The sequence below is a fragment of the Callorhinus ursinus genome, unplaced genomic scaffold (genome assembly GCF_003265705.2).
Source record: "Callorhinus ursinus isolate GAN/ISIS: 27379988/994484 unplaced genomic scaffold, GSC_fseal_2.0 scaffold68, whole genome shotgun sequence".
In the NCBI taxonomy this organism is placed as follows: Eukaryota; Metazoa; Chordata; class Mammalia; order Carnivora; family Otariidae; genus Callorhinus; species Callorhinus ursinus.
In genome coordinates, this window is record NW_027397130.1 from 133,703 (window position 1) to 143,083 (window position 9,381).

The 9,381-nt window shown below is 59.1% G+C and overlaps 1 protein-coding gene across 2 annotated transcripts in view; it reads right to left on the minus strand.

Annotated features, from left to right (window-relative positions):
• Positions 1 to 2,399: 2,399 nt before the first annotated feature.
• METRNL (meteorin like, glial cell differentiation regulator) overlaps positions 2,400 to 9,381 on the minus strand; it is a 14,821-nt gene continuing 7,839 nt past the window's right edge. The window contains exons 1-4 of one of the 2 annotated variants that reach the window (XM_073885973.1): positions 5,787 to 6,453; positions 5,330 to 5,603; positions 4,090 to 4,149; positions 2,400 to 3,203 (exon numbers count right to left, since the gene is read on the minus strand). In XM_073885973.1, coding sequence (XP_073742074.1) covers positions 2,887 to 3,203; positions 4,090 to 4,149; positions 5,330 to 5,603; positions 5,787 to 5,933 — 798 coding nt within the window. In that variant the 5' untranslated portion in view covers positions 5,934 to 6,453 and the 3' untranslated portion in view covers positions 2,400 to 2,886. Of the gene's footprint in view, positions 3,204 to 4,089; positions 4,150 to 5,329; positions 5,604 to 5,786; positions 6,454 to 9,381 lie in introns of those variants that run through there. The other variant, XM_025859550.2, reaches the window with a different exon arrangement.

Consider the following 9,381-nt stretch of genomic DNA (forward strand, 5'->3'; position numbering starts at 1 on the left):
TTAGGAGGAAGAGGCACGTATGGGGCCATGCCGCGGTCCTAGCTGACCTGTGGCAGGGGGTCTGGGACATGTGGCTCTCTGGGGAAACACACAGGAGGAGGTGAAGGCTCCCCACAAGTCTAACAGTGAAAGGAAGAAAAGAGAGGAGCAGACAGAGCCTTTGTTGTGCTGGGAGGCCCTGGCTTCTCAGAGCAAGACCACACAACGGCAGGGGAGATACTGGGGGCTGAAGCTTGGCGGGGGGAAGGCAGGCCTGGGTCACACCTCCCCTTCAACCTCTGGACAGAGCCCAAGAAGGGTGTCCACGGCTCCGTCCCACACAGTGACCAGGACTGACCACAGCCAAGACAGAGACACTAGGCAGCAGAACCACCCTCTGGAGACCCTCCAAGTGCCTTGCCCGGCCCCTCAGGGCTCCATGGTGTGGGGACTTCCCCGAGGATGGGCGTGGATGAGCAGGAATTCTGTTGTCACAGAGCAGGCTGGGGCACATAGTGGCCTCAGATGTCCACAGGAGGCTCTGGGCAGCTCTCAGAGACGGCGACCCTTCCAGCCCCTCCCACCACCGAGCAGCCTTGGACTGCCAGGGGCTGCTCCGTTTGGTATCCAGCTCACATGCCACGGAAAGCGAGGGTTGTGTGTGCTGGCATCAGGCACCCATCTACAGGAATGGACCCTCAGCACCAAACCCCACCCTCTCCCCCCACACCAGTGCCACCCTCGGAACAAAGGCAGATCCCAGGGGAGGACACTTCCCCATCCGCTCGCCCTGTTCTCCCTCCAGACTCCCACCAAGAAGACTTCTCCCCCAGGCCAGCTCTCACCAGCTGCCACGGCACTTTGTAAAAAGCTCCAGCCTCACATGGAGTGGAAGCTACCGTCCACCCCTGACATCAGCACGTGGGGTCACGTCCCCAGCTCCTCCCAGGGTCCCTGTACTGACAGAAGGAAGAATGCCAGCACTGAAACCGAAACCCAAACCTGACATTCTGGTTCTGCAGCATCTGCATGCCCTGCAGCCTCCTCCAGTGTCAGAGTCAACACCCAGAAAACCCCAAAGCCTGAACCCAGCAGCAGGGTAGCTGTGGCCCTGGCACATCTGCTCCTGGCATAAACATCGCAATTACTAGCCACGGTAGGACCTGTTCCCATCACCAACCCTGCTGCTTCAGGTAATCACCCTGTTTCTTGCTGTGCAGGTGTGGAGCACCTGCTTCTTGTTCTGACCTGCAGGAGCCCACAGACCTGAGCCAGCACGTGCCCGAGCTCGGGCATGCCTGAGCCAGGCCACATCTACCTGAAGCATGGTACACCTGATGCAGGGCACACCTATCTAACACAGGTCACTCATGAGCCAGGCCACACCTACCTGAAGCACAGTACACCTGATGCAGGGCACTCATGAGCCAGGCCACATCAACCTGATGCAGAGCACACCTGAGCCAGGCCACACCTATCTGAGCCAGAGCACACCTGAGCTAGCACACGGCACCTACCTGTGGCCACACAGTATGCCTAAGTCTTGGGTGCAGCTGGTACGGTGCTCACTGACCAGTGTCCTCTCCCAGAGCCCCCTTCAGTCTCAGCAGCTGCTTGGGAGAAATCACCTGATTCAGATGTGCAGGCTTTGGTCTGATTACTTGACACCTCAGTGACCCCTAGAGTGGGGTGAATAGTGTCTTCCCAAATTTCCATCTACTTAGAACCTGTGACTGTGAACTTATTTGGAAATAGGGTCTTTGCAGGTGGAAATCAATTACAATGAGGTTGTAGTGGCCCTAATCCTGTACCTGGTGTCCATACACGAGGAGGGATTCGAGTACAAACACACAGAGGGAGAAGGAGGCAGAGCCTGGAATAATGCTTCTACAGGCCAAGGAGAGTCAGCAGACAACCAGAAGCTGGAGGAGATGGAAAACCTCCTCCCCTAGAGCCTTCAGAGGGAGCCTGGGCCTGCCCACACCTTGATTTTGTACTCTGGCCTCCAGAATGACGAGAACGTATGTTGTTTAAGCCCCCGGTCTGTGGTCGTTCGTTACAGCAGCTGCGGGGTACTTGCTCACCCGTGAGGGTGTGGAGGTCACCAGCCCAGCGCAGACCAGCCCCCCACCGTCCAGACTTGCCGTGGGCTGGGGCATCTTGGAGAAGCTGGAGTCAAAGGGCAGGATCTGGGTAACAGGAGGGGGGGCGGAGGTGGAAGGGGGAGGTGCAGTCTGGCTAAGGCCAAGCATGCTTCTGAAGCATGACAGTAACAGCCACACTTATAGTTGGGCCCGGAGTGAAAGGCCCAGAGCAACAGGGCCGTGGGGCTCCCTCAGGTGTGCTCACCCCCAGAGAACCCTGACACCAGGGAAGTGCCGTGCATACCCGCCCGGGGCTGCAGACAGACGCACCACGGCTCCATCAGACCATGGCCTTTATTCTCTGGAATAGAAACAGCCTGCAGCCCAAAAATGACCACGGCCAGCAAAGCACATTCTTTGAAAAGCAAAAACAAAACAAAAAATAAGTATTTGGCTCCATAAGTTCCCATCCTAAGAAACAACTCTGAATGGTACCCAAGCTTCGTACAAAGCCTGGTGCTGGGCGTCCTCTGGGGGCTACGGCCCCGAGATGTCACCCAACACACCAGCCGAGCGCAAGGACGTTAGGTGCTTTTGAAAAACAGTATGAAATGGCACACAAGGCATTTTAAGACACTGGAGTTTGCTTCCTATGGACTTTTCTTTAAAAAAAAAAATATAATAACTTAGTTTGCATTTTACAACATTTCCCATCAGTCAGGGAGTCCTTGGCCAGGACCTCGCGGCGTGTGCCTCCATGGCTTGAGCACCAGGGAGCCCCCGATCCGAGCACCCACTGTGGCAGCGGTGGACTCGCCCACAGTCACTCCGTACCCATCTCGCAGGGGTTCAGGCCCCTCTCCTTGGCATCCCTGTACATCCTTTGGAAGTCCTTGAAGCGCGGGGCACAGCCGAGGCGGGCCTCCCCAAAGTGCATGTGGCCGGTGAAGAGAAACTCACCACGCCCAGGCCTCACACCACACTCCAGCAGCGTGGCAACTCGCCCCCGCCAGCCACCGCCCTCTGGGGCGGGCCGGAAGACCCTGCTCTTCTGCCGGTAGAGCCGGCTCACGTGCAGGTGGATGGTGGACTCCTGTTGCTCTGGTGCGTGGGTGACGTTCTGGATGGAGCCTCGGACGACTATGGGGGCAAAGGAGATGGGGGTCAGTGGGGTCACCGGGGCACCTGTGCCAGGGCTGACCCTGAATTCTGCATTCCAGAAATCCCATTAAAAAGAACAATTCACGCGCAGGAGGCCCTCTAGGGGTTGTCTCTGACTGTATCAGGGATAAAGATATTTTTCTACAGCCACATAAGCGGGGAAAAACAGAAGACAGAAACCACATCGCGCATCAGGTTTTCAAGTTAGAACAAGACAAGTAACCACGGTTAATCCACAAGATCTGCGGCAGCTCTGTATCAAGACAGGACAGACACGGTGGAGCTCCGAGGGGAGGAGGTGATGGGAAGGAGCTGGCAGAGCAGGCCCACACCCAGGACCCTGCCCAGCCCCCAAGCCTCGTTCTGCAGGAGCTGGGGGCGCTCAGGGCCGGCTCCAGTTGGGCTGGCTTCTTGTCCAGCACCAGCATCCAGCATCCAGGAGACTGCTTCCATCCCCCGCCTGAGAGTATTTGTGCCAATTTCACAAGCAGGCAGCTGAGTCCCTGACCTCAGCCCCAGGCCCCCCGGACGCCCTGGACCCCCAGGGCCAGGAACTCCTGCTATCGTATCCACAGGGGACCCAGGAAACAGGGCTCTGAGGGGAGGCTGGCTTCCCTGTTTGGAGGCAAATGCTCAGTGACCACCGTAAGTAGGATTCCTGACCCTCTCCCCGCCTTACGGGCAGGTCCCTCCCCTGGGGTAGACAGACGTCACTCTCCTGCACAGAAGGAAAAGCGTTTTCCTGTTACTAGATCGGTGGCAGTGTCCTCAGCAGTCCCCTCCCCAAGCTTAGCGCCAGCACGGGAAGGTCCTCCCAGGTCCACGTGGGGCTCCCAGCACGTGGCAGGAGCATGAGGGCACTTACCAAAGTCGCTGGTGCAGACCGCCAACAGCACTTCTGCATCACTGCAAGGGCAGCATGGGGCTGTGGGGATAGAACAGGGTCAGGAGTAGGGTCTGCAGGACAAAGGCCCCCGAGGGTCAGGAGTAGGGTCTGCAGGACAAAGGCCCCCGAGGGTCAGGAGTAGGGTCTGCAGGACAAAGGCCCCGTCCATGTTCGCCAGGCCCTGTAAGAGCTCGGACCTCAGGGAGCAGAGAGCCCAACCTCGGCCACATGGGTGAGGGGCTGGCCAGTCCAGGGGATACCCCAAACTCCAGATGTGGCTGTGAAGGGCGTGTATCCTGAGGGAGAGAGCTGGCCTTGGTGCTTGTCCCCACTTAGCTTGTCAGTGCAGCAAGCACTGGGCAAGCGTGTAAACAGCTCTCCCGTGCCCGTCACCCATGGGAAACCAACCTGAGCTGGTCTGAAGTGCATCCCCTACACCAGCCCAGCTGAGAGTCGTCTTCATTCCAGCCTCCACACCTGCTCCCCAAAATGTTGTGACCGCCCACTCACACATCTCCCGCTCCCCAGGCCCCCGCTGTGCTGCCCCCGTGTGCTGTCCAGGGTCAGGGCACTGCCTAGAAGGACCACCAAGGCTGGTGAAGGTGCCTATGAGCATGGAGGGACGCAGCTGCCTGCAGAAGCTGTGGGACCCTTAATACCAAGGAGCCACGGGCCTCAGCACAGCCCCTCCCCCAGACCCCGCCTGGCCCTCAGACCATGTCACTGCCTGCAAACTCCATCCATGGCAAGCCTAGTTCACAGGAGCCCCAACCCCCCACAGCCCGGGTGCGGCTGGCTTCCTCCAGCCAAGCCAGGCCTCACCCCATGAACTTCTGCCCCAGCCCAGCCCTCACCCCGCACTTCACCCTCACTTCCTCAGATGGGGTGAAGTTCCAGAAAGACTGTGGGGGGGCAGAGCCTCTGGCCCTGGCAACTCTCCCCCTAGACCACAGCACCACTCCCGACCCAGCACTGGATTTGGGAGAACGCAACATTTGGCCCTCACTGCACCTTTCAAGGCCTCTGACTCTCGGATGTGGAGTCCCTAGGGTTTGGCACAAATTCTCCCAGCTCAGGGAAAGGTTAGGTATGAGGTCTTGCTGGAACAAGACCTTTCACTTTCTCAAGGCCCCAGAACATCCATGGCTTTGGCACTTGCTGGGCCTGGACAAAGCTAACCCTGTCCACACACTGACCAGTCACCCTCACAAAACCTGACCTGGGCGAGCAGTCGGGGCAGGGCCAGGCACCAAGGAGTAGGAGCTCAGAGAGGTCTTCCGGGGCCCAGGGCACGAAGCCAACAGGGTCTGTGCCACCCGGGGCAGCACAGGGTCTCTGTGGACCCGGGGGGTGGACATGGGTTTCCGAGCACTGCTTCCGTCATCCTGCTCTGGGCAGGGGTGGATGTTTGCGCCCCAGGCCAGCTCAGGAGGTCCTGACTCACTGGCCCTCCCACCACCTACTGCTTCTGTCAGATTATCGGGAACCAGAAGCTGCAAGACAAGCACAGGCTGTTGGATGCGTCCCATCCGGCCCATCCAGGAGGACTGGGCACCCACCCAGCTCCAAAAGACTGCTGCCCACCTGTGGCACTTAGGTTCCATGTGTAGTCCCCCAGCCCCGAGGCCTTTCTTCAAAAAGAGGGTGGCCCACTGGGGGTTCTCTCCCCTGCTCACCCATCGGGGACCTGCTGCCCCCACTGGGCCTGACAGACCACACAGGTTGGGAGTGACGAGGCAGGGGCATGCAGCACTGCAGAGGGCAGGGGTCTCCAGTTCCACTTCGAGGCAGCATTTTACTTTAGCCCCTATGGCAAGGAGCATGTGGCAGAGGTGAGACCTCCCATGCTAGCCGGCACTCCCTAGCGCCCAAGGGGTCAGAGGCCCCACCCTGGGCACCCCTGCCAGTGGGAGAAAGTGGGTCAGCAGTCAGTCCCATGGTGGCCACAGTCCGCCTGCAGGTACCCCTCCTGGAGCACTTCCCCAGGAGGGAAGAGCCACAGCAGGGTCCCTGGGGGCCAGGCCACGCAGTGCTCCAAGTGAGGGTGGGCAGGAGGCACGGGTCCACACAAGCTTCCACCCCAAAAGCTCTCCAGAAGCACATCTCAGCTTCTGAGCTGGCTGAGACAGGCCACAAAGGTGGCAGAGGAGCAGTGAGAGGCCCAGGCCACACCCTGTGTTCAGATCCCCGGCCTGGCGGTGCCCAGTTCGCCAAGTCCGAGAGCTTCGCCCTGTCCATGGACATAGGTGCTGGGACCTCGGCTGATGGCTAAGGAGAAAGGTGGCAAGGAGCCCGTCCTCTGCACCCACGCTGCTCACACCCCACGGCACCGCATGCGTGGGGGTGCCGCAGAACCTCCGGCCAGAAGCCTCAGTGAGCCAATCACCACCACAGCTGAGCTAATAAAGTGCCACCCTGGAGACTCCCCTCATAGTTCTGAGTTTTACAAAGCACAGGTCACCTTCTTGGAAAATCCAGTCTGTGGACGCCAAGAGAAGCAATCTGGAAACAATTACTAATCGGAGTTGGGCTCATAAAGGCTCTGGAATGCGCTGGTTTCGGACACATCGAATCTCGTTTCCTTGCAGGGGAAGATGAGGAGGGGACAGCCAATAGCCAGTTGGGATTATGGTTCTTGGAGAGGGGGTGGCTGAGGTATGGACACCTTACAGGAAGAGTACCCCAGAATGCGCATACGACGAACCGAAGAAGGAAAACCCAGGCTCAGGGAGACCAGAGGGGGCTGCTGCAGGTGAGGAGTCAGGTGCAGGCGGGGAGGAAGGTGGGGGAGGGCGGCACCCTTCGTGTCAGGCCCTCGGCAGGGAGAGGTCCACAGACGGCCGCATACTGTTCTGCGGGACTGCCTGGGTAAGGGCGACCAGGTGGACACATGCAATTTCCAAAGGGAAAGCCGTGCATGAGGACACCCACCAGGGCCTTCATGGCAGCCGGTGACACGTGAAAGGGGTCACAGCCGGAAGGGGGTGGTTCTGGAGCCTCCTCGGCCTGTCACCACAGCCAGCGGCAGGCTGGTGTCACCCCAAGGTGGCCCCATGGGGCCCTGGCCCAGGTTGGCTGGCTGCCCCCAAGTCCCATCTTTTGTGCACTGGCCGCTCTCACCAGCCTCCCCTCCCTCCCTCTTCCTGGTGAGGACGCAGGTGGAGGCCACGCCCTTCTAGCCCAAAAGGCCAGAGATGGGCAAGATGAGAAATAATTATCCTGTAATTACCGTGGCCAGAGAAGCCAGGCAGGAAACAAAGTGATCCACAGAAAAAAATTCAGTTCTCTCTCCTTTTCTGTCTCCAGGACATAATGAGGTTTCTTTCACTTTTTCTGAACTTTGCTACTCATTCCCCACAGCCCATTCCAGCCCATCAGAGCCACCCCCAAATGCTGAGCCGGAAAGGCTCCCCAGTGGAGAGCTCTGTACCCACCCGGCCCACCCCGTGGGCATCATTCACCCCCTAGCACATCAGACAGAGCAGGTTTTAACAGGGGAGGAGCAATGAAGCCCGTCGGAAACTGTGGGAGCCAGACTGCCCTCACCATCACAAGGCTCCCCACCAGCGATGAGAGTAACTTTTATGCGTTCACAGCCAGCACCCGCCCCTCTAGCTATGGGTCTAGAATGCCACTGTCTTCCCAACTCATCTGCTCCAAGAAGCCTGCTCTGGGTAGGCATCGCACGGAGCTCAAACCCCAGACAGTGGATGCAGCCAAGCCGGTGAGCCTCTGCTATTCAGCTCCCCAAGAAGTAAAAGAACAGACTGGAATCAGAAGCCCACCAGGGCTGCCCCAGGCAAACCAAGGAGAAGGTCTGACTTTGCCCCCCAGAACCAGACAGAGCAACCCCCAGCCATCCTTCACTGGCCAGTGCCACACACGCCCAACCCCACTGGACAATGGGGGCTCCTGGTGGTGTCCGTTTTCCCAAGTATGCTGGGACGCCGGGGAGGATGGCCCCCAGACTGCCCGGCTGGGTCCGACTGTGAGACCTCAGCACATGTTCCAGGCGTGGCCCCAGAGCTTCATCCATTAGTTGCCCGGATCTGGCCACTTGCCCACCTTTTGTGTCCTGCCAGATTTTTTCAGCACCAGTGGAGAACCACATTACTCAGGTACCCTGGTGAGGCCCACAGAGAAGGAGAAGGGCATGAGGCAGGGTGGGGGGAAGCCACCTGCTTGTGAGCTGGCTAGACCCTGAGTCCCCCAGCCCGCAGGCCGGGGTCACCCCCCAGCACCCATCCCGTTCTGTGCCTGGAGGAGTGGTCGCCTCTATATCAGAGCTTCTCGGTTCATACCAGGAAGCTGATCATTCAGCTCAAGTGCACACTAGGTGACCACACTCAGCACAAACACTCCCAAGCGGAAACGTCCAGGGCCGCGAGGCTCCCACACACATCACTCATCCGGGCGGGAGCCTCTCTTGATTCTCAAGTCAGCACAAACTAGAACCTGTGACTCATCAGGGAGGGAGAAGACCTGTCTAGCTCCCCAGCAGGCAGGATCACTGGCTGCCTGGCCCAAGGGCATGTGCGCACCTGCACACCACAGGTGCCAGGGCTCCCGCCTCACTGAAGTCTCCTGCAGCTTGGGTCAGGGTCAGAGCAGGAGGGAGCCGGGAGCCACGCGCTACCGCCAGAGAGCCTGCCTGGCCTGGTGGACGTCACTGCTGCCAGATTGGCTGGTGCTGACATTCCACATTACGTACCCATTCCTCTGGCATTAAGGGCTTAGGGGCCCATCCCCTGATGAAAAGCAAGCACCCTAGGGAAGAGGGACGCAATAGCTGCCCCTCATCTCCCTCAGGGCGTTAACAAGTCCCTAACATCTCCTCCCCTCAGCCAGCTATCACTAGTCAGAAACACCGAATTCAGGAATTGGGTTTTTTCCCATTTTGTTTTTATTGTGAATTTATTTCTCGGTCCCCCGGAGTGAGGCTGGGGTCCCCTCCCCCAATTCTCCCACCCACCCTATAGCTGGTGATCAAGATAAAGCCTGGTGTGGTTAAAATTTCAGTCAGGTCCTGAGATTCACAGCAGCTTTCACCATCCCCTTCCTGAGCAGGAGCCCTAGCCGAGCCTCTGGCACTGGGGAGGGGGAAGCAGCAGGGACCTACCTGTGCAGTCAGGCACTTGGAGGGGCAGTGGGGTCCTAGCTGGACAGTCAGGCACTTGGAGGGGGAGGGGGGACGTACCTGGGCAGTCAGGCACCTGGAGGGGGAGGGGGGTCCTACCTGGGCAGTCAGGCACCTGGAGGGGCAGCGGGGTC